At 43.5% G+C, this 27,502-nt stretch overlaps 1 protein-coding gene across 2 annotated transcripts; it reads right to left on the reverse strand.

The window, feature by feature from the left end:
• Window positions 1-1,406: 1,406 nt before the first annotated feature.
• LOC307204855 (membrane-spanning 4-domains subfamily A member 8-like) lies at window positions 1,407-21,236 on the reverse strand. 2 transcript variants are annotated; one of them, XM_079956917.1, is made up of 7 exons: window positions 20,869-21,236; window positions 12,046-12,252; window positions 11,439-11,558; window positions 10,500-10,556; window positions 8,033-8,176; window positions 4,663-4,776; window positions 1,407-1,666 (listed from the first exon to the last, which is right to left on the reverse strand). In XM_079956917.1, exons 2-7 carry the CDS (start codon window positions 12,247-12,249, stop codon window positions 1,532-1,534), a joined length of 774 nt encoding a protein of 257 aa, XP_079813043.1. In that variant the 5' UTR covers window positions 12,250-12,252; window positions 20,869-21,236; the 3' UTR covers window positions 1,407-1,531. The 2 variants fall into 2 exon arrangements, with proteins under 2 accessions (XP_079813043.1, XP_079813044.1); XM_079956918.1 differs by lacking the exon at window positions 20,869-21,236 and adding an exon at window positions 19,634-19,739.
• Between the last annotated feature and the right edge of the window lie 6,266 nt (window positions 21,237-27,502).

Raw genomic sequence — 27,502 nt, forward strand, 5'->3', positions numbered from 1 at the left:
CAATTCAATACAGTGGTGCCCCACAAGACGAACGCCTCGCAAGATGGAAAACCTGCTAGACGAAAGGGTTTTCCGTTTTGGAGGCGCTTCGCAAAACGAATTTCCCTATGGGCTTGCTTCGCAAGACAAAAATGTCTTGCGAGTTCCTGCGGGGTTTTTCCCCTTCCCCCCCTTTTCCTAAGCCCTAAGCCGCTTATCAGCTGATCCGCTGATAAGCCGCTTATCAGCTGATCCGCTAAAAGCTGCTAAACCGCTAATAGCGCTAATCTGCTAAGCTGTCAATGGGCTTGCTTCGCAAGACGAAAAAAACGCTATACGAAGAGGCTCACGGAACGGATTAATTTTGTCTTGCGAGGCACCACTGTAGCTGTTCTTGGGAGGCTCATGTGAGGAATATGCTGCTTTTCCATTATTATTATTTTTAATATTCAGGATGCTTTTAGCAATGCCTTTTGTAAAGGCAGGTCTAGAGACGTCAGTCCCTAAATTTGCCATTTTAGAAGGATATTTTTAAGCAGCTACCTGATAGAATTAGGATGCAAAAGCTCTAAGATGACAGATTTACATAGCAGAACTCTTGGCGAAAATGCTAGCTTGTGGTTGAGACCCAGATATGAAGGCTGCATATACCTGTGACTAGTGGTTAAAAAGGGGTTTGCCCTTGCTGCTAGGGATGGGAGAATATCAATTTTGGGTCCTCTCAGTTGTTAATTTCTCCAATCTTAAAATTCAGTTCCTCACATTAGTTTGCAATTGTTTAAAAAAGTGCAGATTGGAGTGGTACTATTATTCCCCTTGATGTGGACACTATACTTCTGTTGATGCAGCCTAGAATTGCATTAGCCTTTTTTTGTTGCTGTATTACACTGTTGACTAAATTTTGATCTACTAAGACCCCTAGAACCTTTATTTCAATATATGATTGCGGTGGCAAGACTTTTATATGAACAAAGATGGAAAAACTCATAATTACCAACAGAGGAATAGTTATTAAAATTATTGAACTTAGCTGAGAGCACAAAATTGACATGTTTAATCAGAGAAAAGTCATTGTTAACATATACTAAAGACTGGAAAACTCTTATAGAATTTTTGCGTGAAAAAGAAAATGAATAAATGACATTTGGGTTTGAGAACTGAAGATAATGTTGGTTTATAGAAAGTAGTTTTGACGAGTGTTATATTGAAGTAGATGAGTTGAATAATGTTTATATAGAGCTGATAGACAAAGAATCAGAAGTTCTTTATTTTCTTAACTCTATTTTTTCTCTTTCAATTCTTTTTCCACCCCTCTCTTCTTCCCCCCCTTTCCACTTCTTTTCCTTTGGGTTTGTGTTTTCATCAAGATTAACATTTTAGTTTCGATTTTTTAAAAAAGATATTTGATAATAATCTTTGCATTCCTCTTTCTAAATTCTAATAACATTTTATTAAAAATGGATATATGTGCCAAAAAAGACAGAAAAGCAAATGAGTATTAATTTCACTCCTTTAGCAGCATCTCCCATATACAACTTCTCCTTTAGATTCTTCACTCATTCTTGGGGAAAGCATCCACAGTACTGTAAGCTGGAGGAGGAGCAGAAGCTGGAGGAGGAGGAGGAGGAGGAACACAATTGCCTTCAGTGGGAGCCATATCAACAGTGTAGGGAATATAAACCATTGCCTGTATAACAGAAGAGTAATTCATCAGAAGAAGACACATGCTATTGAAGGAATGGGTTTCTGTGCAGTAAGTTTAAAACTGACTCAACCCCCCCCCCTTTTCTTCTTTCTCCAACAGAGCACTCTAAAATGCATAAAACTTGAGCTGTTGAGCAAAAACATAACAAGGACACAGCTACATAAACAAGCTCTCTCCTTTATCAGTCATGGCAAGGGATGACCCTGGCTCTCTAGGGCAGTGTTTCCCAACCTTGTGCCTCCAGCTGTTTTTGAACTACAACTCCCATCATCCCTGACTAGCAAGACCAGTGGCAAGGGATGATGGGAATTGTAGTCCAAAAACAGCTGGAGGCACAAGGTTGGGAAACACTGCTCTAGGGGAACAGAGAAAACACGTCAGTACCTTATCTTATGTGCTGACCACAAAAGACGCACAGACCAATGTCCAGGGAAAACGCCAGAAGCATGTTCCCGGAGATGATGACCTCTTCCTCCCAGATAAGAGTAGGAAGGAAGATCCTTTTATGGTCAGAAGTACAGGAAGGAAGATCCTTTTATGGTTGAGAATACCAGAGCAGGAACATATGTGATGTCAACCTACGTACATAGGCTGACGTGGTTGGGTTCCTGGGGGAGAGGGTGCCTGGAGCATATATACAGTGGTGCCCCGCAAGACGAATGCCTCGCAAGACGGAAAACTCGCTAGACGAAAGAGTTTTCAGTTTTGGAGGTGCTTCTCAAAACGAATTTCCTATGGGCTTGCTTCGCAAGACAAAAATGTCTTGCGAGTTCCTGCGGGTTTTTTTTCCCTTTCCCCCCCTTTTTCTAAGCCACTAAGCCGCTTATCCGCTTATCCGCTAAGCCGCTAAAAGCCGCTAAAAGCCGCTAAACCGCTAATAGCGCTAATCCGCTAAGCCGTCAATGGGCTTGCTTCGCAAGATGAAAAAACCGCTAGACGAAGAGACTCGTGGAACGGATTCTTTTCGTCTTGCGAGGCACCACTGTATACTGCATGAAACTTCTCATTTCTTTGGACTTGTTGTGGACTTGATCACACAAGTGCCTTCTGCTATCCAGAGAGCAGAGTAAACTCTTTCTTTGAATCCACCTCGGTGTCATTTGACTTCCTTCCTCCTGTCCAGGAGCAATGCAGACCCAATCAGTGAACTCCAATAAGGCTACACTATGTCATCACCATTGTCATAATCGCCAACCTGGCAGCATTCAGGGGCCGCCACCACTCTGGTCATCATCATGAATGAGGGCGAGAACATCACAGAAGGGGCAGGGGCAGCGAGCAATTCTGATTGTGCGAGGATCAGTGTTAAAATATCGGAAAAGGGCTGGTGCTGGCAGATTATCAATTTGCAACTGCACTTCCTGCTCTGCAGTTCTCCAAATCCTTCTGTTTTGCTCTAAAAGTTGCATGACAGGTAAATCCTGCCTAGGCAAACTGGGACAAGGAATAAAGCCTTTGTCCCCATATTCTACTACTGCATAGTGTACTGTTACATGTTGGTGTAATGTGAACAATGGGTTTAATCACACAGTGCTTGGGTTCATGTCTTGCGGAGCACACCCCCCACGTCTGGATGTTCTGAGATAAGGGTGCCAGACTTCAGCAAGATCTTACCAGAAGTCAGCACTGACGCAAGCGTTTTGCAGGTGCCATGGCTGGTGCTTTGTGGCCACCCCCATGCCATGCAGGCTAGAGGGGGATGGTGGGGTGGCAGGGGCAAGGGGGTAAATAAACACAAAAATGTCTGGGAGTTCCTTCTTTAAAAAGATTCCTGCCTTCAGGGCAGTAGTTTGATCATTTACTCTCAGCCGAGTTTAGAGATAAACTGGGTTATTTGTTTGGGGTTCGTCTTTCCTCTTAAAGGAAACACTGGATTCACAGCACTAGACTCCAGGTATGAACATCTATCTATGCAAGTTTACTCATGAGAGAAGTCTTCAGAACAGGGTGTACTTTTTCTTCGTTGTATTGTTTCATGTGTTCAAGGAAAATATTCCACACACTCTAACATTTTTTATAACAGTGATAAAGTAGTGGCAAAGACCTGTAGGTTCTCTGGGCAAAAAATGGCTGGTAAAGTTGTTGGTTATGGAGCTTCCTGGGTTATGAAGCTTGCCAGTCACTCACTTTCACCTTGAACTACCTTCCAGGGTTGTTGTGAGGATATACCAGATTTTTCGCCCTATAGGACGCACCGGCCCATAGGACGCACCTAGTTTTTTTGGGGGGGGAAATCAAGGGAAATTTTTTTATCCCCCCCCAGGTTTGCGCAGCCATCCCCAAGCTAGAAGAGGGAGACGGAGCGCTCCGTCTCCCTCTTCTGCCTTCAGAGACAGCCTCTCTAGCCTCCGTGGGGCAGCGGCTTGCCCCGCTGTCCCCGGAGCTTGTGGGGCTGGCGATGGGAAGAAGCAAGCTTGCTTCTCCCCCCCCCCCCCGCCAGCCTCCAGACCAGGTCCGGGAATAGCGGGGTGGCGGCGCTCTGCCTCCCCGATATCCCCCGAGCTTGTAGGGTTGGCAATGGGGAGAAGCAAGCTTGCTTCTCCCCCCTGCCAGCCTCCAGATCAGGTCGGGGAATAGCGGGGTGGCAGCGCTGCACCTCCCCGCTGTCCCCTGAGCTTGTGCGCTGCAGGCTGCTGCCTGCAAGCCTTGCGAGCCCGCGGGACCTCCCGCCTGGCTTGCAAGGCTTGTGGATAGCTTCCTGAAGCCTGGAGAGCGAGAGGGGTCGGTGCGCACCGACCCCTCTTGCTCTCCAGGTTTCAGCGAAAGCCTGCATTCGCCCCATAGGACGCACACACATTTCCCCTTCATTTTTGGAGGGGAAAAAGTGCGTCCTATAGGGCAAAAAATACGGTATGTGGAGGTGGTGGGTGGCCCTTTGGAGACAGGGTGGGGTGGAAACATAATCTTTAAAGGAATAATCCTCTCCAAACCTCTCAACAAGATCTGCTTAAACTTTAAGCAAGGTATCAAATGCTTACCGGGTCATTGGAACAGCAGGTTAACTGGCACCCAAAATGTGCTAAGGAGACAGCGATGAAGAACTCCAGAAAGCTGAACAAGAGGAGAATAACTGCAAGCCCAGTACTTACAGCCTGTGGAGCACAGAAGCGGGTAGAAGGCCATTTATCATATACAGTTCAAAGTACTGCCAATTAAGTTTAGTTGCAACATTAAAAAGTGTCCTAGTCTCCATCTTCTATGTAACCTTCTGGGACCAGCCTAGGAAAATATGCTGGTAATGGTGATGATTTTGAATAATTTGATTAAAGCATTTGCTTCACATACAAATACCTCTTGAAACGTACAATTGTAAAACCAAGGATAGAGAGTACAGTGCCGTAGCTACAAAGGGAGGGTTAGCTGGTCCCCCCCTCGGGATGAAGTCTCCAAAAGGGCACCATTGAGGCTCCCAGCCTCTGTGTGTGTGTACGCAAATGTGCTGGGTCTTTGACCTGGGTGAAATAAAACCTAGTTTCACCCCTGGTGAATTTGAACCTGGGCAGAGACCCTCATAGCATGTTTGTGTTTTGCAGCATCCCAAAGCAGGGCTACCAACCCAGGACCGACACTGTTTGGTAGGCAGTGGAACCTGGAATGCCCTCACACAACTCAAAACATGGTCATTTGAGCCTCATTTAAAGGCTCTAGTATGGGATATCTGCAAAAGAACAACCCTGTGCACATTCTCGTTAGTTGGGTTTACATTTGTATGAGACCAGACAAAGGAAGAGCCAATTTGAGTCTCACATCCAAAAATACCCTCTTTGTTAACCCTCCTATGTCATTCGCAACACATCCTTGTGAAGGAAAAGCAGCAGCTGGGAAGAATGCTAAGGAGCAGAAATGTCAGTGCATTTATGCATGAATTTAAGGTATTTTGGCACTCCAAAGTCTGCCCTGAAATGAACACCACCCCTTGGTCTTATTTGCTTTGTCAGCTTTCATGACAAATTAATCTTGCCTCCTCAAAAGGGAATTTCTTTTGTTTATAATGTAGTGACTCAAGTCATTATGCTGTCGTTTCTGATTTCAAACAACATCAGAACTCAGCACCGAGGGGGAACATTCAGAACATGCAAGAAACTGGAGCTGGAAAAATCCCATGTCTGGTTTTGTTGTTGTTGCATCCCTTCCCTTTTTGAAACAAGACACCTTCTCTTCACTCCCCAGCTCAAGGAAGAGGTGGAGTGAGACATTCTGCTTTTCATGTACAATGATGCCACATTATCTAATGGGTGCCCATGGCAACTGCATAGCTATATTCCAAATGGCATTTCCCAACTGCAAGTTGTTGGCATCAAGAGACAATGGAGTGTGCCTCGGGGGTGAAGTCAGACCACTGCGTTATCAACACCAAAGTGACCTCCCCAAGGTGCAAGCCTGGGCAGTGTGTAGGAAGGTCCTGAGCTGCCCAGATGACATGACCCCACCCCCTCTTGGCCTCGCTCATGTGGTCCAAAGGAAAGCAGAGCAATACATTTGGCACCAGTTGGGCTGCAGGAGTTGCTGGGAAGAAGCATATAAAGCACCACCCAGCCATCTTAGACTCCACTCTAGATTTATGTAGCATTTGCTCCTTAGCAAATATATCTCCCGAATATATCCTGCAAGGCAGCAGAGATTTAGGATCTCTTCTCCTAGATGGGCTACCTTCCCAGGCTGATGAGCTCACTTCCCTCTACAGCATGTGCAGAAACCACCTTCTTGACTGTTGGATCTGCTACTGGTCTTATCCGCTCAATTCACCAGAGCCTGTCTTTGCTTGCAGGGGAAGTCCTTAACTCACCAAGGGTTTAAGACCCATCGGCTGCCATCACCTGGTTTAACTAGCCAACCGAAGCCATTTTCTGGCATGTGGCTGCTGTCGCATGCTGAAAGCTTCTAGGAGCCACAGGTGAGAGCTGAGTGCAGGGTGGAGACCAAAGGTGGACAAACTACCCCAGAAGGAGCATGACGGAATGGATGCACTAGCTATAAGGATAAATAGCATTTTCTTTTTTTCTTTTTAATATATTTTATTAAGGGTTTTCTTGTTTTACAGTGTAAGTGTAATGCCTCGTATTTTCTCAGGGACAAAATATTACAGTGCTAGTATTGGGGATATGTAATTTTTCCAGTAACAGAATGACTGCTTAGTGGAAAGATGTTTGCACAGGTAAGTAGCAAGCACGGAGCAGTAATAATAGTAGCACTAATAAACCTTCACTGGAGGTTTTTAAGCAGAGGTGATGGATGCTTTAGTTGAGATTCCCACATTGCAGGGGGTTGGACTAGACGACTCTCAGGGTCCCTTCCAACTCTGTGATTCTGAGGCTAAAAGGAAGAACTTAATTTAAAAGCAAAATCACTGAGTGTGCTGATCTCAAGAGTCTGGTAGCCTGCCTCCCCAGAGCCACAGTAAATCTGAAGTGCTGTGCGAATGAGGTAGAATGAAAGAAGCCTCTGTTGTGTGGGCAGAATTTCTTCCAGCAGTTGGAGGATAGTTTTCAACACAGCACTAACAACTGCTGTAAAAGGCCACACTGACTACCAGTTCCAAAAGCTGCCTTGAACAAGAATTCTAGAAAATCTGCCATCCCAAAACTTTGAAGGTAAAAAATGTTTTTAAAAGTCCAGTAAAACAGCACCAATAAAAAACTTTAAATCTGGCGTACCATTCCAAATGGCAGGCAAAATCCGAGCCTGTGACCAAGAGCCACATTGTCCACAGGCTGAGTCATGTAGCTCCATCTACATGATGGAGGAGGCTTTAAAGTAGCAGAACTGATGCCTAGTGGGTATTCATCTGTTTTTGAAAGAGAACAAACTGTAGTAAGCTATGGAGAAAGAACAGCTTAAGACCAAATGGTCAGGCATTTCTGTCCAGGCTTCAGAGTCTGCCAGAATGCTGGGTTTCCAAAGCTACAAACCAAAATGCAAAGGGACCTGGGTGGGTAGGAGAACCATGTGGAGAGCTTCAGCTATGCTTGCTATTTTCACTGCTGAAGAGGCAAGCTCTAAATAGTGGCTAGTCTCTTTTAAACTAAATAGTGGCTAGTCTCTTTAGCAGTGAGAAGTGATGTGTTGAAAACAGAAAGCAAAACTGATGGTGATTGGGATTTCTCCCTCTTTCTGGATGCTGCCCATAAAGACATCAAATTGAATCATTGCAGTCATGGGACAACTTCTGTGAGTACAACAGAACATCTCCCTCTTCTTCTTCCTCTCACTCCTCACCTGCAGATTTGGAGGGGGGGCACACGGGGAGAGGAGAGGAAGGGGAAGTTCCATCGGGTTCACGTAAGCTGTTTCTCACATACACTGATTAGTCCAAAAGCCAAAGTTCAGCATAGCGTTCTTTTCACTTACCTTTGCCCAATAATACCTTTGCCCAACCTCATAATAATATGGATTATAACCAAAAGGACCTACAGACAGCTCTACCACATAAAGAATGATGCCAACTAATGCCATTACAGCACTTGTGATATTCATTCCTACGCTGCTTCGCACCTGAAAGAAACAAAGAATGTCATTTTCAGGCTCCAAAAAGTACAAAGCAAGTACAGTGGTACCTCGGGTTAAGTACTTAATTCGTTCAGGAGGTCCGTTCTTAACCTGAAACTGTTCTTAACCTGAAGCACCACTTTAGCTAATGGGGCCTCCTGCTGCTGCCGCGCTGCCGGAGCACGATTTCTGTTCTCAACCTGAAGCAAAGTTCTTAACCTGAAGCACTATTTCTGGGTTAGCGGAGTCTGTAACCTGAAGTGTATGTAACCTGAGGTACCACTGTATAGTGTTACACGCCACCCCAGTCTCCACACAGTGTGAGATTCCAGGCGTCCAGGCGCTTACCTGAAATACCTGGGTTCGTGTTTCATTTAGAAATGAGGCACAGCGGAGACTGTGATGTCTTTATGATATATAGTTTAATTACATGTACATATATACAACCTGAGCCTGCAATGGAGAAGCTTCTAGGATTACACTCCAAATCAGTCTCATTTCTCTCATGACTACCACCTTGGATTCACACTGACATAGTGCTCTGACTCCCCGTCTCTTCAGCTTGCTGTGTTTGCAAAATACAACTATTTTTCCTCCCGCTTACAACAGGAAAAATGCAATCCTCCCAAAAACTGATCTCCCAAGGCTTTGTCTTTTTACTCACCCAGCTCGGGGAGGGGCTTTCCCTATTTGCCTTCTGGTACAGAATTTCTGCTTTGTTACTGGCCTGTCTACCTGTCCTTTATTTGCTTAACATCCCAGCCATTTCCTTCCTTTTCCCCCCTTGATAGTTCCTCTGCCAGGCAGGTTTCTGGTCAGGGGAAAACCGGTTTGGCCTGTATTTTAGCACTTTCCTAAATCCAGTGCCTGACATTCCATTTCAATATTCTAAGTAGTGATAAAACGTTAACATTTACTAACCGCAAGAATTAGAAGAGGAGCCCAGGAACCCCACAGACTCATAACACAAGGTTACCTTAAAGTTAAATTATCTGATAAGAACATGAAGCTGCCTATCTTGACTCTTCTGTGGGAGAGCTTCTAGCAGTTCTGGCAATATTTTGAATTAAGGTAACCTCCATAAAACAATTCCATGTTAGTTACTGAGCTCCTTCAAATTGTGTCATTTTTTATGTATACATTATACGTATATAACATGCGTCATACTATGGATTGTTCTACCTATTTTGATGTTTAAAGGAAAGGAAAGTAGTTGTTCAGGAATGTTCATCGATTGAGTTCTTAATATGAATTAAATGTCAACACAATTCCTGTGTTGAATCGGGGGGGGGGGCAGTATTTCCCTTACAGAAAAATAATTTTTAGTTTGTTGAGCAATCAACCTTCACAAACCTGGCACCCTCCTAATGTTTTCAGACTCCAATTCCCATCAGCCTCAGCAACTATGGCAAGTTCTGTTGTGTTTGGAAGTAGCTGTTTCAGGCCTGCTGTGGGTCATTCCGATTTGATTTATTATTCAGGTTAGCATCTGATTAGTGAAATCCAAACCTGTTTTGCCCCCATGGCCTATAGTGGGGAATCTAAAAATGGTTGTAATTTCTTTTGCTTTTCACATAAATGGATAGAATTTGCATATGCCAGTGAGGAATATCAGAAGGGGCACAGCGAATGCACAGTTCCTTGCTAGAGTCCTGAAAGAAGGGCAACAGGTCCAGCTGGCAGACTCAAGGCTGCCTCTGCATTCTCCATTGGCCAAAGAGGGTCCTCATTTCAGACAAAGGCTGGTCTGGTCAAGATGGATGTTTATGGGATCAGAGGATGGGACTTGATGGAGGCTCCTTGTTTCAGAACTTGGGCTTACAATAAATGAATCTACAGAGGAAGCTGTCAATATGGCCTTGGATTTGTAATTAGAAGGCAACACATTAACTGGCATTTCCTGGATCATAGTAAAGGTAAAGGTAAAGGTACCCCTGCCCGTACGGGCCAGTCGTGACCGACTCTGGGGTTGCGCGCCCATCTCACTTAAGAGGCCGGGGCCCAGCGCTGTCCGAAGACACTTCCGGGTCACATCGCCAGTGTGACGAAGCTGCTCTGGCGAGCCTGCACCAGCGCAGCACACGGAAACGCCATTTACCTTCCTGCTAGAAAGTGGTACCTATTTATCTTACTTGCACTTAAGGGTGCTTTTGAACTGCTAGGTGGGCAGGAACTGGGACCGAACGACGGGAGCTCACCCCGCCGCGGGGATTCGAACCGCTGACCATACGATCGGCAAGTCCTAGGCACTGAGATTTTACCCACAGCGCCACCCGCGTCCCTCCTGGATCATAGAAGAGATTAAAACTCACATTTCTTTCTCTCTCACCTGACAGGGAGTTCCATATTTCTCAGCTAACACCGACATGGTTCCAGAAATAATGAACTGCACAAAACAAGGAAAAAGACACATTTGACTGAAGTTCATTTAGAAATTTCAAAAACATGCTCTCTACTGTAAAAAACTGGGTTATATCAGATAACAGAACCTTTTCTCTCTTGAAGTTCACAAGTTTATCCTTCTAGGAAGAGAACCATTGTTTTTATCATGTTAGAATCACATACCTGCATAATCACAAATATTCAAATAGCGGCCTCAATTCTCTAAGTGCTGTCCCTTGTGTAGCCAGAGTAACACCATCCACACAAAAGGCAAATGGGGGGACGGTATCAGCAAGCTTAGGAAAACCCAGTTTCAAAAATGCAAAAGATATTTGGGGTGGGGTGGTAGGAACTGAAAAGAGGAAGGAAAAAACTCAGAACAGCCTAGTGAGGACTGAGTCTGGTTGGCAACCTCAGAGTGCCGGCTGAAGTAGAATTCCCATGGAGGAGAGGGATGGAATGGAGAGTGCTGGAAGAGGGCATAGCTGGCAAGAGCCCTACAACTCCCAGTAGCCCTAGCCAGCATAACCAATAGCCAGGGATGATGGGAGTTGTAGTCCAGGAACAACTGGAGAGCCATGGGTTAGACACTGGCTTACTTAATCCAAATGCTTTCTAGAAAAGATGCATTTAAGCCTGATGTCTAAAAACTATATACTCAAGAAATGAAGCCTTTTCTACAATTACAAATCCTTAAAATGAATAGAGTGTACTTCAGGGAAAGCCTTCTTAATGACACAACTATTCTGTTACCAGTCGCCTATTCTCCACACACAAAGAGTCACTACCTGAACAGGGATTTGGATGCAGATCTGCAAAGTCTAAATTCAAAATCATAGGCACTGATACACACTGTCACTCAAAAGGCAAATAATATTCTGCTTACAAATAGTCCACCCCAGAATGGGTAACCTCCAAGAGTAGCAAGAGTCAACATCCAGGTACAAAGAACAGCTGAGACACCCCCAAAGCCAATGTGTATCAAACCAATTAAGATCTGGATGGCCTGTAGGAACAAAATGCACAAAACAGCACATCAATTTCCCTTTGGTAAATTCAGAACTGAAACACATTCTCCTCACCTCATGATGCTCACCCAGGTCCCACCCCCCCTTGAGTCTGCTAGTAAATTGGACCTTGCTCCCTCTCCATGCAAGTAGTAGGCATAGCATACCCCCCCTCCACATTTTACAAGCCATTTCCTTTACTATAACACATTTCTGTATGACATTTTAATTAATATATGCATCTGCAGAACCTGTTCCCCTAACATGTAAGTTTCTTTGGTTGGAGAACTGTATCACAAAATTCAGAGAACTGCATTTTAGTCTGCCTATTGTTTTGGGAAGTGCAAATTTGGTTGGTTTCCAGGGAAAACGCAAGCCAAACTGGTTTTCTTCCTCACCCCCCTGCCAGGGAGCAACAGTGCAATCATATGCAATATTCATTTAATTCATTGGACCTCCATGTTGGCAGATCTCAGATACACTTACCCCCAGAGTCTTGGCCTCCACTTTGACAAGTTTCTCCATCCACCCTGTTTGAGGTTGATTGTTGGGGCTTCCAACCTGCTGGCCTCCATATTGTATGTATTGTACCGTCCCTGGTGATAGGGTAACAGTACCAAGGATTCCCTGGCCTGCTTGGATAACACTGGCATTAGTTTGGGGAATCAGCACCACAGTTCTATTAGCCATTATCTGCAAAAAGACAAACAAACAAACCAAAGATACAATTTTTAAAAAATAACCGCTCAGATTTGGGCAAATACAGTGGAACCTCGGGTTATGAACGTGATCTGGGCCCTTGGAGCCCCAGCTCCCTAATCACTGTGGGTTCATTTTAAGAGCAACTTAAACTCTTCACTTTTCCTCACAAATCAGAGCAGGCAGGAATATCAGTGGGCACCTACCACTGGACCAGATGTCCTCCTCCTGGACTATTCTATCTCCTGCCTCTGCATGGCTGCGGGACCCAGAGGTACCCAAGCCGGCCATTACCATTGGTGTACTATCTGGTGGAGCAGGTAGAGGAGGTGCCCTGATCCTGTTGCTCAGCCCAATGGCAGGTTGCCTGGGAACACCTGCCTTGCCCAACAGATGATGTGAAACCAAGTGAAGGATCAGGGTGGCGGTGAATTGCAGGGGGCAGAGCTTGATTCAGGATATGGTAACATAGGACATACACTAAACCTGTAATTTGCAGTACTCTAGATAATTTTGGGACCACAGAGTGTGCCAGACAAACATGAAGAGCAAAGAACAGTTTCTGCTAGGTTCCTTTTGGGTTGTGTACCAACAGGGCTTTTTTTCCCAGCCAGAACTCAACGAAACTCCGTTCCAGCACCTCTCAGGTGGGTGCCATTGCCATTATAAGAGAACATTATCATTGTGAGTTCTGGCACTTCTTTTTCTAGAAAAATAGTGCTGTGCACCTACTATTTGTTGCTGTTTAGTCTTTTAGTCGTGTCCGACTCTTCGTGACCCCATGGACCAGAGCACGCCAGGCACTCCTGTCTTCCACTGCCTCCCGCAGTTTGGTCAGACTCATGTTTGTAGCTTTGAGAACACTGTCCAACTATCTCGTCCTCTGTCGTCCCCTTCTCCTTATGCCCTCAATCTTTCCCAAAATCAGGGTCTTTTCCAGGGAGTCTTCTCTTCTCATGAGGTGGCCAAAGTATTAGAGCCTCAGCTTCAGGATCTGTCCTTCCAGTGAGCACTCAGGGCTGATTTCCTTAAGAATGGATAGGTCTGATCTTCTTGCAGTCCATGGGACTCTCAAGAGTCTCCTCCAGCACCATAATTCAAAAGCATCAATTCTTCGGCGATCAGCCTTCTTGATGGTCCAGCTCTCACTTCCATACATCACTACTGGGAAAACCATGGCTTTAACTATACGGACCTTTGTTGGCAAGGTGATGTCTCTGCTTTTTAAGACGCTGTCTAGGTTTGCCATCGCCTTTCTCCCAAGGAGCAGACATCTTTTAATTTCGTGACTGCTGTCACCATCTGCAGTGATCATGGAGCCCAAGAAAGTAAAATCTCTCACTGCCTCCATTTCTTCCCCTTCTATTTGCCAGGAGGTGGTGGGCCCAGTGGCCATGATCTTCGTTTTTTTGATGTTGAGCTTCAGACCATATTTTGCGCTCTCCTCTTTCACCCTCATTAAAAGGTTCTTTAATTCCTCCTCACTTTCTGCCATCAAGGTTGTGTCATCTGCATATCTGAGGTTGTTGATATTTCTTCTGGCAATCTTAATTCCGGCTAGGGATTCATCCAGCCCAGCCTTTCGCATGATGAATTCTGCATATAAGTTAAATAAGCAGGGAGACAATATGCAGCCTTGCTGTACTCCTTTCCCAATTTTGAACCAATCAGTTGTTCCATATCCAGTTCTAACTGTAGCTTCTTGTCCCACATAGAGATTTCTCAGGAGACAGATGAGGTGATCAGGCACTCCCATTTTTTTAAGAACTTGCCATAGTTTGCTGTAGTCGACACAGTCAAAGGCTTTTGCATAGTCAATGAAGCAGAAGTAGATGTCTTTCTGGAACTCTCTAGCTTTCTCCATAATCCAGCGCATGTTTGCAATTTGGTCTCTGGTTCCTCTGCCCTTTCGAAATCCAGCTTGCACTTCTGGGAGTTCTCGGTCCACATACTGCTTAAGCCTGCCTTGTAGAATTTTAAGCATAACCTTGCTAGCATGTGAAATGAGTGCAATTGTGCGGTAGTTGGAGCATTCTTTGGCACTGCCCTTCTTTGGGATTGGGATGTAGACTGATCATCTCCAATCCTCTGGCCACTGCTGAGTTTTCCAAATTTGCTGGCATATTGAGTGTAGCACCTTAACAGCATCATCTTTTAAAATTTTAAATAGTTCAGCTGGAATATCATCACTTCCACTGGCCTTATTATTTGCAGTGCTTTCTAAGGCCCATTTCACTTCACTCTCCAGGATGTCTGGCTCAAGGTAAGCAACCACACTACCTGGGGTGTACGAGCCATCCATATCTTTCTGGTATAATTCCTCTGTGTATTCTTGCCACCTCTTCTTGATGTCTTCTGCTTCTGTTAGGTCCTTACCACTTTTGTCCTTTATTATGGTAATCTTTGTACGAAATGTTCCTTTCATATCTCCAATTTTCTTGAACAGATCTCTGGTTCTTCCCATTCTGTTGTTTTTCTCTATTTCTTTGCATTGCTCGTTTAAGAAGGCCTTCTTGTCTCTCCTTGCTATTTTTTAGAAATCTGCATTCAATTTCCTGTATCTTTCACTATCTCCCTCGCATTTTGCTTGCCTTCTCTCCCCCGCTATTTGTAAGGCCTCGTTGGACAGCCACTTTGCATTCTTGCATTTCCTTTTCATTGGGATGGTTTTTGTTGCTGCCTCCTGTATAATGTTGCGAGCCTCCACCCATAGTTCTTTAGGCACTCTGTCCAGCAAATCTAAATCCTTAAACCTGTTCCTCACTTCCACTGTGTATTCATAAGGGATTTGATTCAGATTGTATCTTACTGGCCCAGTGGTTTTTCCTACTTTCTTCAGTTTAAGCTTGAATTTTGCTATAAGAAGCTGATGATCTGAGCCACAGTCAGCTCCAGGTCTTGTTTTTGCTGACTGTATAGAGCTTCTCCACCTTTGGCTGCAGAGAATATAATCAATCTGATTACGATGCTGCCCATCTGGTGATGTCCACGTGTAGAGTCGTCTCTTGTGTTGTTGGAAAAGCGTGTTTGTGATGACCAGCTTGTTCTCTTGACAGAACTCTATTAGCCTTTGCCCTGCTTCATTTTGATCTCCAAGGCCAAACTTGCCAGTTGTTCCTTTTATCTCTTGATTCCCTACTTTAGCATTCCAATCCCCTATAATGAGAAGAACATCCTTCTTTGGTGTCACTTCTATAAGGTCTTGTAAGTCTTCATAGAATTTGTCAATTTCAGTTTCTTCAGCACCAGTAGTTGGTGCATAAACTTGGATTACTGTGATGTTAAAAGGTCTGCCTTGGATTCGTATCGAGATCATTCTATCATTTTTGAGATTGCATCCCAGTACAGCTTTCGCCACTCTTTTGTTGACTATGAGGGCCACTCCATTTCTTTTACGGGTTTCTTGCCCACAGTAGTAGATATGATGGTCATTCGAACTGAATTTGCCCATTCCCGTCCATTTTAGTTCACTGATGCCCAGGATGTCAATATTTATTCTTGCCATCTCATTTTTGACCACATCCAACTTACCCAGGTTCATGGTTCTTACATTCCAGGTTCCTATGCAATATTTTTCTTTACAGCATTGGACTTTCCTTTCGCTTCCAGGCATATCTGCAACTGAGCGTCCTTTCAGCTTTGGCCCAGCCGCTTCATCAGCTCTGGATCTACTTGTACTTGTCCTCTGCTCTTCCCCAGTAGCATGTTGGACGCCTTCCGACCTGAGGGGCTCATCTTCCAGCGTCATAACTTTTATATGCCTATTGTCTTTGTCCATGGAGTTTTCTTGGCAGGGATACTGGAGTGGCTTGCCGGTTCCTCCTCCAGGTGGATCTGTTTGGTCAAAACTCTCCACTATGACCTGTTCATCTTGGGTGCCCTGCTCGGCATAGTTCATAGCTTCTCTGAGTTATTCAAGCCCCTTCGCCACGGCAAGACAGTGAAGGGGGTGCACCTACTATACCAGATTCTATTTGGGGCTTCAGAGACACGGAAGGGAAGGAGAGATCAGCATTATTCTTGACCTAATCTAGCTCTCTCTTGACTCATTTAAACTTTTATTAGGCATGCTGGTGCCCACACAGACCTCTAAGCATGAGACAGGGGCATGCAATAGCTTTATGTATCTTATCAGTAAAGTGTTTCTTGCTCCTTCCAGTGGCGTGGGCAGGGAAGGAAATATTGCTTTTAAAACATGGTTCATACCAGAATTTGCATTGCCACTGTGAACTTTGATCTTAGTCTTGATGACTGTGTTGAGGGTGTTGGCAGAATTGACATCCTGAAAGTTTCTAACAGGACGAGTTTGAACAGGAAGAGACTGAATTTGTTTGTTAACTGCATTCTTTAGTTTATAATGCAGCTCTTATAAATTGTTAGGAAAGGAAGGGAAGAGCCCTCATCAGGGGCTGAGCAAGTTCCAGCTGCTCAATCCTACGCCTTTATCTCAGAATATTTTGGTGGGAGCTGCTGCCTGGTATGGCACCAAGGAAAAAGGCGGGTACACTATGTGATTTCTGTTCCTGTAGTAGATTTGAGTGTGGTTTTCTTCTGAGATTCATCCAAAAGCTGCTCTGAAAGCCTCTGTGCTATAAACCGGGATAGAAGCATTCTAAATTGTAGAACAATTCTAAATATAATAATTGTAACATGTAATCCACATGGCCTAAGGGTACTTACCCAGTTGTACTTTGAGAGGTGGAACTAGTGGGGGGGGATGAAAAACCAGGCTCTCTGCCACTTGTTTCCCTTGTAATTTCAGAAAATTTAGGGAGGGGAATGACACAATTAACATGTTCCCCCTCCCCAACATCCATTCCATGCTTTACAACTGCTTCCACATGCCTGATAAGTTAACACAACCCCCCTCCACACAAATACATTTGACCAACCCTGTTAATGAAGAAATATTCTGAACATGTGCAGTTGTATAATTTTTTTAAAACCACATAGTACCAGAAAAGCAACACAAGTAAAATGGCATTTGATTCTGCTGCCCTGGTGCTGCATATGCTTATTTGGGAATATGCAAACCATGTTGTTGCGTGTCGAGGTCCCCAAGCCACCCCCCAAATAACTCACAACGCACACTTAATTTTTGTTTAAGGTTTTTGGCATAATTTTGGCCACAACTTTATTTAAATACAAAACCGTGAGTGGTTGTTTAGGCATTGGTTAAGACTATCTGTCCCCCCCACCTGGGGACAGAACTGACTTCCGGGCACCACCAAAAGCCAGTAAAGGGAAAACAAGTTGGGGAGAAATGGAACTGAGTCACAGGCCCTCAATTCTCACCTGCATGCTCCCCAAGGCTTGCCAGCCCTAGTCCCATTCCAGGCATTGGATGAAAAGATGGCAAGCCCCAGGATTCCTTTAATGGAATTCCCTTTCCGCAGCAACCATGGAGGGGCAGGCATAGCCTATCCTAACCCCTCCTCCACCAATTTATAACCAATGCCTAACCGCAACCTTACAAGTTGTGACGATTTGCTACGCAGTAGGCAAAAACCAAATGGCCCAGCCAATCAGCCAGATGGACAAAATTCCTACCAGGCCCCTGCCCCAACGGCAGACGACCCCTTGACAGGCATAGCAAGGTCAATGCAACAACCCCTTACTCAAGGGTGGGTGGGCAGGTGATCCATTGCACGCAGCAAAGAGAAAGCTCCAAAAAAGAGAAAGCTGCGTGCAGAGGTTTTTTTTAAAATAATATTTATTCCAGTTTTTAAAATTACAAAAAAAACCCACACTAGATTAAGCAAGAAAAATGCAAGACCGTGTATACAGACAAGCAAAAAAACCCCAGAAAAATTCAAACAATTAAGAAAAAAAAGAAAAAAGAGAAGGAACAAAAAACAAATCAAACCTTCCCATAACTTATTTTCCATTCGCTTATTTCCTTGACCTCCTCACACTGTTGTGACGTGGGGTTTGTGATTTCAGCTTTCTTGACATAATTTGCTGGAGACAGTTCTCTAGTAACACTTCTTTATTAAAGCAACAAGACTAAGACCTGAGGAGGGGAGAGCTACATTTATAGGGACAGGGACTAGCCAGAAAGGATACATTTTGGAGGGAACAATATCAGGCAATCACAGTCCTGCCTTTTAGAGGAAACCAATAAGACAGAGGATCCAAACACAGCAGCTTAAATGAACCAATAGTAGCTGTACCCTCTGGAACCAAAAGGCAGTTACTTTACCCTAATGCAAATACAGACAATAATAATACAGATATAAAATCCTTTGACTCAATACACAACACACACCTCCCTTTTTTGTATTCTAGTTCAATTAGATATTTCAGCAAATCCTTTCCATCTTTGTTCTTATCCCAGTAATTTATCTTAACATACTGTAATTTTACACTCTCTTCTTTCACCAAATAACTATCCATTTTTACTTAATCCTTTATATCATTTCTGCTAAAACCACATAATTTCATTCCAACATCCTTCTAACATTCCTTAATTTTACAATGTTTCTGTAAATAAACTTTAAATTTCTTCCAATCTTCTCCCACCAACTCTTCTCCTTGGTCTCGGATTCTGCCAGTCATTTCCGCCAATTCCATATAGTCCATCACCTTCATCTGCCATTCTTCCCGAGTGGGTAAATCTTGTGTCTTCCAATACTTTGCGATGAGTATTCTTGCTGCTGTTGTTGCATACATAAAGAAAGTTCTATCCTTCTTTGACACCAATTGGCCGACCATGCCCAGCAGAAAGGCCTCTGGTTTCTTCAGAAAGGTATATTTAGATACCTTTTTCATTTCATTATAAATCAGCTCCCAGAAAGTCTTAATCCTTGGGCATGTCCACCAAAGGTGAAAGAATGTACCTTCAATCTCTTTACACTTCCAACATTTATTTTCGGGCAAATGATAAATTTTTGCAAGCTTGACTGGTGTCATGTACCACTTGTAGATCATTTTCATTATATTCTCTCTTAAGGCATTACATGCCATAAACTTCATACCTGTGGTCCATAACTGTTCCGAGTCAGCCATCATAATATTATGTCCAACATCCTGTGCCCATTTAATCATAGCTGATTTTACCGTTTCATCCTGAGTGTTCCATTTCAACAGCAAGTTATACATTCTTGACAAATTCTTAGTTTTAGGGTCTGCGTGCAGAGTATTTAAACATCTTACCCCTCCCACCAAAACTGCAACATAACTTTTACCCCAGCAACCCAGTGAACCAATCGTTGCCCCAGGCCAACTTTAGAGACCCTGCCTGGCAACAGAGGGGTGGCTCGGCAGACCCCACCGCAACACGTGCTCTCCATGAGGGAGAACACGCTTTGTAGGAAAGGATTGTTTGTTTTAAAAGTAAAAATAGTAAAATGAACTTCTGTAACCATAGACATGCCTGGATAATAAATGTTGTTTTAAAACGAAGAAAGGGTAAACGCAGTATCCACTGGCATGCCCACGACAGTCATGACGCTGGGTCTCTGTGCCTCAGCCTCCATAATCTGCTACTCTCCAGGTGATCATTTGGGGGGCCCTTAGGGAGCTGGATCTTAGCCCTGAGATTCAGCCCTACAGTTTTGTATTCCTTTCGAAAGGGAATGCTTTTAACCCCTAGCTAACATTACTGAAACCCTGAGAAAGAACCTTTGTCTTATTAAGTATCTCTTAGTTAGATTATGGAATGAACAAGTGACATCAGAAATGGTCTCGAACAATCTAGCTTGAGGCTTTTTCTGATGCAACATCCACTTCATATATTTAAAGCACTCTCATGCCCAGGGCTTTTTTTCAGCCAGGGCACACCAGAGCACAGTTCCGGCACTTCTCCGGTGACTTACTGTAAGAACTTCATGATGAGTCCTGGTACCTATTTTTCTTGAAAAAAAGCACTGCTTATCTCACTTTAATAAGTGTGGTTTCCTCCTTGAAAGTCTAATTTGTTAAAGGTAGAGGTGGACTTTGGTAATATGGAGCCCTGAATGAGGACAAAAATTGCTCTCCCCCCCCAAACAATATATCTTATTTTCACAATTATTATTTTTGGTACAGTTGTTTTTATTATGGATATTCTCAGCTGGTATCCATATAAATAAAGATATTATTATTATTATTATTATTATTATTATTATTATTATTATTATTATTATTCTCCTTAGCTTGGCACCCTGTGCAGGGGAACCACCCATACCACCCTAAATTTGGAGCAGTTAAGGATGATGAGACTTGTTAGGAAACCCCTTACAAAGCTAGAATTCGCAGCATCCTGAAGAAATTACAGTTCCCAGGATCGGGGCAGTGGGGGTGGGGAGCGATAACTGTTAAAGTGGTATAAGAGCATTTTAAATGTATGGTGTGGTTGTGGCTGCTATTCTTCTTTAAGCTGAGATGCTTGAGAGAGAGGAGGAGGAGAAGCTTGCCCAGGCCTTAATTTTCCAAAGAAAAGACTTCCACACACTGTGGCAGGGATAAGAAAATTGCCTTCTGTTCCTTGTTGGGGTTCATGAGGGGGGAACTCTCTACTCATGTTCAGCAGAACCATTTTATTCTTTCAGGCCTTTCCCAGTTGAGGCCTGGATCAAATAAAATACTGTCCCCAAATCAATTTAATTAACTTTGTCCAAAAGTACTTACATTACACTCCTTGATCTGATCGTCCTCAGCCTCACAGTGTGCGCCTCAGGTATCACCAGGAAGCAGTGAGAAGTGAAAGCAATAGTGTGTAAAAGGGGTGTTTACACAGCACCAGACTCTGACTCATTCTCCTCGCTCCTTCCAAAGAACTCCAAAATAACTTTCTGTCTTTCGTCTTGGCTTGCCTTTGTATTCTGCATTGAGACTGTGTGTGTGATTTGTTTAATCTCAGATCTTCCTTTTCACCTCCCACCAGAGAGATCTTCCAAACTTGTACAAAATGCTCATTTTGGACTACCGTGGATCTAAGTGAATCTCTTAAATCCTGTCTTTTAGTCCTAGAATACTTCCTCACCATGCGTTTGAAGAATTACTGTACCACTTAACAGTCATGGCTTCTAAAGAATCCCAAGGACTGTAGTTTGCTGAGAGTGCTGAGAGTTATGCGGAGACTCCTACTTCCCTTATAGTAGCTCTAGTAGTGAGGGAAATAGGGGTCTCCGAACAACTCTCAGTACCCTCATTTCCCCCCACAGAGCTAGATTCCAGACCCTCTAAGTATCCCTATTTTCCAGGGACAGTCCCAGATTTATAGAAGCTGTCCCAGTTTCTGATTGGATCCCAGAATGTCCCGCTTTTCCTTAGGATGTCCCTATTTTCACTGGAGAAATGTTGGAGGGTATGGAGTTATCAAACCCCCAAGCCATTTGAAGGCAGATCTGTATGGGGAAGTTTTTTGGTTTTTAAAAATGTTTTTATATACAGTATGTTTGAAGTTGCCCAGAGTGACTGGGGTAACCCAGTCACATGGGTAGTGTATAAATTGTAAAATTATTATGAAATAGGATGTCCTGGAATGTCCCGCTTTTCCTTAGGATATCCCTATTTTCATCAGAGAAATGTTGGAGGGTATGAGATTCCAGAGTTCCCTGCGAAAAGTGATGGACTGTTAAACCACTCTGGAAATTGTAGCTCTGTAAGGGGAATAGGGATCTCCTAACAACTCTCAGCACCTTTAACAAACAAAACTTCCTGATCCAGGGGTACCTTGGTTTTCGAGTGTCTCAGAAGCCGAACGTTTCAGTTTTTGAACGCCGAAAACCCAGAAATAATTGCTTCCGTATTCGAACAAGCCTCGGAAATCAAACAGCTTCCGCTGAGGTTTTTTTTTCAATTTTCTGAATGGAAATTGCAGGCGGCCTTAGGATTGGATAAAACTGGAAAACACAGATTTATTGGATTTGGAGGGCTTTGACAACAGGTTCGGGTGGCACTCGTACCTGTGGTATGGAAAAGCCAAGATACACAGGGGGTTCTCAAATCACATCTTCAGGGGACCTATATTTCAGGTATGGGAGAGGAACAAAAATCTTCTAGAAAGAAAGACCCCATGGTGGATTTCACCAATAGAGGTACTGGCTATTAAGAAAACCAATATGGAAGAAAAGAATGCCACATATAAAGAACTTATAATTAAAACAGAACAAGGTGTCAAACTTAGACCGTATGAGGAGGTTAAAAACCAATTTACTAGCTGGTTGCAATATCACCAGGTGAATGGTTTATTGAATGAAGATAAAAAGAAAATAGGATTTGAAGATAAAAAATCTAGATTCAATGAAGAAGTGGTAGAGGGTGAGAGTAAAGTTCTATCTAAGACCTACAACATATTATTGGACTGGTACACAAAAGACGAGGAGGTGAAGGAGGTAATGATAAAGTGGGCGATGGATATCGGTCACAATATCGAGTTTGAAAGATGGTTGGAACTATGGAATAACAACATAAAGTTCACGGCTTGTATGGCATTGAGGGAAAATATCTGGAAAATGATGTATAGGTGGTATCACACGCCGGCAAAACTGGCAAAAATGTATAGATTAAAGAATAAAAGTTGCTGGAAGTGTGGAGAAGCAGAAGGCGACCTCTACCATATGTGGTGGTCTTGTAATAAAGTGAAAGTGTTTTGGGAATTAATTTATAACGAACTTAAAAAAATCTTTAAATATACCTTTCCCAAAAAACCTGAAGCCTTCTTGCTGGCAATGCCAGGCAAAGAAATCCAAAAAGAGGATAAAATGCTATTCCTCTATGCCACCACAGCCGCAAGAACCATGTTGGCGCAAAACTGGAAATCGGAAATAATACCTAGCATAAGTGACTGGAAAGTAAAAATGGTAAACTATGCTGATCTTGCTAGATTAACAGACAGAATACGAGATCATGATGAACAGAAATTTCAAAAAAACTGGAGTAAATATTGGAAATATATTGGAAATGAATTCTAGAAAGCACTGGCGGTTTTAGGATTAACACCTACAGAGAAAAATTAATATTTAAGATTAAAAAGAAAATACATGATCGTGGAATTTATTTGATACTTACCAAAAGGGTGGAAGGGAGTCCAGGGCTCTTAAATAGAGCCTAAATATAGAGAATTTTATGTTGGTGTATTTGTTTTTGTTCGTGCTTTGTATAAACGAGGAGAGAGAATGTAAATTATTTAGAATTAATATGTTTATCAATAAGTGTATTTTGTTTTTGTTCTTTTTTCGATGTGTGTGATTGTACATTTTGAATAAAAATGTATTTAAAAAAAAAAAAAAAGGAAATTGCAGGCGGCCATTTCGCCTCGGTTTTCGAACATTTCGGAAGTCAAACCGTCTTCTGGAACGGATTGCGTTTGAAAACCGAGGTACCACTGTACTCTTGGGGGTAAGCCAAGACTGTTACAGTGCTATAATACTGCATTAAATGTATAGTACATATGGCCCTAATATTTCACTAACAGAAGGAGTGGGGTGGTATATAGCCATCGCTACAAAACCACTGCAGCCTCCACTGTGGTGCAGGCATGTATTTTGGTGCAGAAAAGAGCTTAAGAAGCTTCAAATTACTTCTTTGTAATTTGCTAGCAATGGAGGTGAAGTCAGTATTTAACTTCTCATGAGAGAAGTGCTGGAACTTTTAGTTTATTCTTAAGCTCAGCTGTTCAGTGCTAAAGAGAATCTGCTTTGCAGATTCTCAGAAACGCTCAATTAGTTAACTATTATTTATGCTGAAGAATTCGATGAATGCACTGATTATTATTTTGTCTCACTGTTCCTCAGCTGTAAAATGGAACCAATCTCTTAAAAAAAAGTAGAAATGCAATAGTGTGCATGTGAGAGTTTATTTTTCTGAAACCCTCAGAGCACAACCTGTGACTCTTCTGCCATTGAGAAATGGGAGTAAGGCTGCAATATATCCCATTCTATAGGGGTGATAGGATGCAGACACCTATCTTATCACGGAGACCACAAACACCTTTTTGGCTTTCTGTTTTTCCATTATGCTTGCCTCTAGTTCCCTCTAGTGTCCTGATGTTCCTATTGCAATCTTCCGAAGACCTGCTTATTTCCTTCTCCTGTCCAGAAACAATCCCCAAAGGGAGGTGAGGGTGGATAACTTTCCAGCTCACCACCCAGCCCAGCACAATGAGGCGAGTTCATCCCCTTTCCTGACCCTGTTGCTGCTCCTCTCCTCCATTCTGCCCTCCTCAGGCTTGCTATTACCTCTGTGGTTTAAATATCTTTTCTGGGATTGGGGTAACATTGTGCTGCTGGCCACAACTGCACTCTGTTGCTTTTGACCTGGCCTAAGGTTTACTTACCGGTATATCAATAGAGCTATTGTGCCAAGCAGATGCGAATCTCAGCCATGATCACTTCCTGCAGTGTTTAATTGTGTGCTTTATGTATTTGACTTGCTGTGCGGTTTTTGGTTTGCTTCCCTCATCTCCAGCAGCCAAATGCCTGCATGCACTTTGAGTTCCTGTTTCTCCTACTTGTGGCATATCTGAGACTCTTTGCTTTTGCTACACCTTTATCTAACAGGTTGCTGAACTCCATCTCCACACACCTAAAGGATCAGATCTGCAGTCCAGAAGTGCTAACTGTTTCAGCACTGACACATGATTAATAATTATAATGATAATTATAATTATAATTTATTTATACCCCGCCCATCTGGCTGAGTTTCCCCAGCCACTCTGGGTGGCTTCCAATTGAGTGTTAAAAACAGTACAGCATTAAATATTAAAAACTTCCCTAAACAAGGCTGCCTTTAGATGTCTTTTAAAGATAAGATAGCTGCTTATTTCCTTTACATCTGGTGGGAGGGCATTCCACAGGGCGAGCACCACTACCGAGAAGGCCCTCTGTCTGGTTCCCTATAACTTCACTTCTCGCAATGAGGGAACCGCCAGAAGGCCCTTGGCACTGGACCTCAGCGTCCGGGCAGAACGATGGGGGTGGAGATGCTCCTTCAGGTATATAGGACTGAGGCCGTTTAGGGCTTTAAAGGTCAGCACCAACACTTTGAATTGTTATGTGACTTGAAGCACCTTTTATCTGCTTTGGCTGATATATCAGCTTCAAACTGGGTGGCAGTAGCTTAGCCACAATTACCAATGCACTTCTAACTTCCTGCTTAAACTATTATAACGTGTTACATGACATTTCCTTTAAAATGGTCTGGAAACCGTGGCAGAACCCGGGCAGGAACACAAGATTTTTATGAGTGCCCTTACTTTCAACCAGGAAATGATGGAAGGTTTGTACTCTTTTTATGTGATCAGAAGTTTACATGAACAGGACAACTAATGGCAAAGTTATGAACACACCAGGTTTGTTTTCAAATGATTTTCTTGGCTAGAATCATGAAGCTTCCTTAGAGATCATGGTAGTCATATTACAAAGGAGATATGGCAACCTCGTATATTATCATCTGACTGTTCTTTTCCTCTTCTGAGGTGCAATATTCTAGGGCTGTACACAACTCCACCCAGGACAAAATGGGATGCTGAACACACAGTGACCTAGCTTCAGAGAGAATAGCTGAAAAAGGCAACAAAATTGGATGTTTTAAAGAGCTTCTACTAACGAATTAAAAGAGAGAGAGAGAGACAGAGACAGAGAGAGAGAGAGAGAGAGAGAGAGAGAGAGAGAGAGAGAGAACAGTCATCGTTTCTGCTTCTAACATTTATTCACATCCGTTTTGTCTTTTGGAAACCCATTGTGCACTTCATAACTAATGCAGTAATGTAGGGTTCATATATTCTGGTTGTAATTTTAGGTTTATCCATATATTTATCCATATAAGTGAAATCCCATCTCTTAACTACAAGCATTTATGAAATTAAAGTTATAAAACCAGTAGATTAAAAAATGTGTAAAAGTTACAAGTCTCATATTAAACAGTTCATGACAATATTTACATTAAAATGTGATGTGATGGTTTTGCAGGAAAGTGAACAAAATAGTTCAGCCATGGTTAAAAAGTTGATGTGGTCAGGATCATGGCTACAAATCAGTTCTTTGGTATAAATTTCAAAGAGAAACTGAGCTGACATCGTCACAGTAGCTCATGTCTCATGGATGGACATGGGAAGAAGGATGTTTTGCATGACTTGCGGCTATGCTGTCATGGTGAAAAAATGTGACCCTCCTGAGGCAGTAAAAAGCTTGGAAACCAAGACTCCTTTCTCTCGCTTAACGGCAAAACCAGTTAATGCACTGGTAAATCTGTCAGGATTATTTTGTTCAGAGTATCACAGTCTATGAGAAACTTGGCATTAGGCTACCTAGATATTAGAACAGAGATTGAGAGAAAAGAGGCAAATGAAGAGTGACGGTTGGAATTTCCCATAACGCTGGAAGGTTCCGCAAGACCTTTGACAGAAGAGTTTCAATTTGATATCCTGCTTTATCACTACCCTAAGGAGTCTCAAAGCGGCTAACATTCTCCTTTCCCTTCCTCCCCCACAACAAACACTCTGTGAGGTGAGTGGGGCTGAGAGACTTCAGAGAAGTGTGACTAGCCCAAGGTCACCCAGCAGCTGCATGTGGAGGGGCGGAGACGCGAACCCGGTTCCCCAGATTACGAGTCCACCACTCTTAACCACTACACCACACTGGCTAAGAGAACGCCCTGTTTAGAAGGGGAAGAGGAGCAGCACCCAGCGGTGTAGGAAGGGGGGTGCGGTGGGGGCAGGCTGCCCCGGGTGTCATCCCGGGGGGGGGGTGTAACAAAATCTCCCCGGGTGGATCACGCCACCGCGCCACTATCGGACTCCCACCAGGAGGATCACACTGCCACACCACGATTGGCCGCCCCCCAAGAGGATCACCACACCATGCCATGATTGGCTCCCTGTGAGGACTGCCCCACCCTTTGGGCAGATTGCCCCGCCCCGGAGTGCATGGCATGTGCACCATTCCAGGTGCTTGAGTGGCTAGCTCCGCCCCTGGCAGCAATGCCAGGTGCCTCCCTTGTTCTAGCCATAGCATATGAAAAAGCGAAACCTACATCCGAATATTTTTCCATGCATAGGCTTTCCTGCAATCTGGAACCTTGGCAGAATCAGGGGTCCAGATCAGGTAGCACTATATATGTGTAGGCTTCTCTTATTCAATCAACTACACTCAATGTATGGAAGTTGGTGGTGAGCCAAAGGCACACTAAATGCAGCCCCACTCTGCTCATGGGGTCATCTTTGACATATAAGGCATTAAAGAGGCTTATTCATTATGTTTTAGCTTTTTTTTAATTAATGGCATTGAACTTCGTTATATTTCTCAAAGGGACACAGGAT

Source organism: Podarcis cretensis (assembly GCF_951804945.1).
Source record: "Podarcis cretensis genome assembly, chromosome: 1".
In the NCBI taxonomy this organism is placed as follows: domain Eukaryota; kingdom Metazoa; phylum Chordata; class Lepidosauria; order Squamata; family Lacertidae; genus Podarcis; species Podarcis cretensis.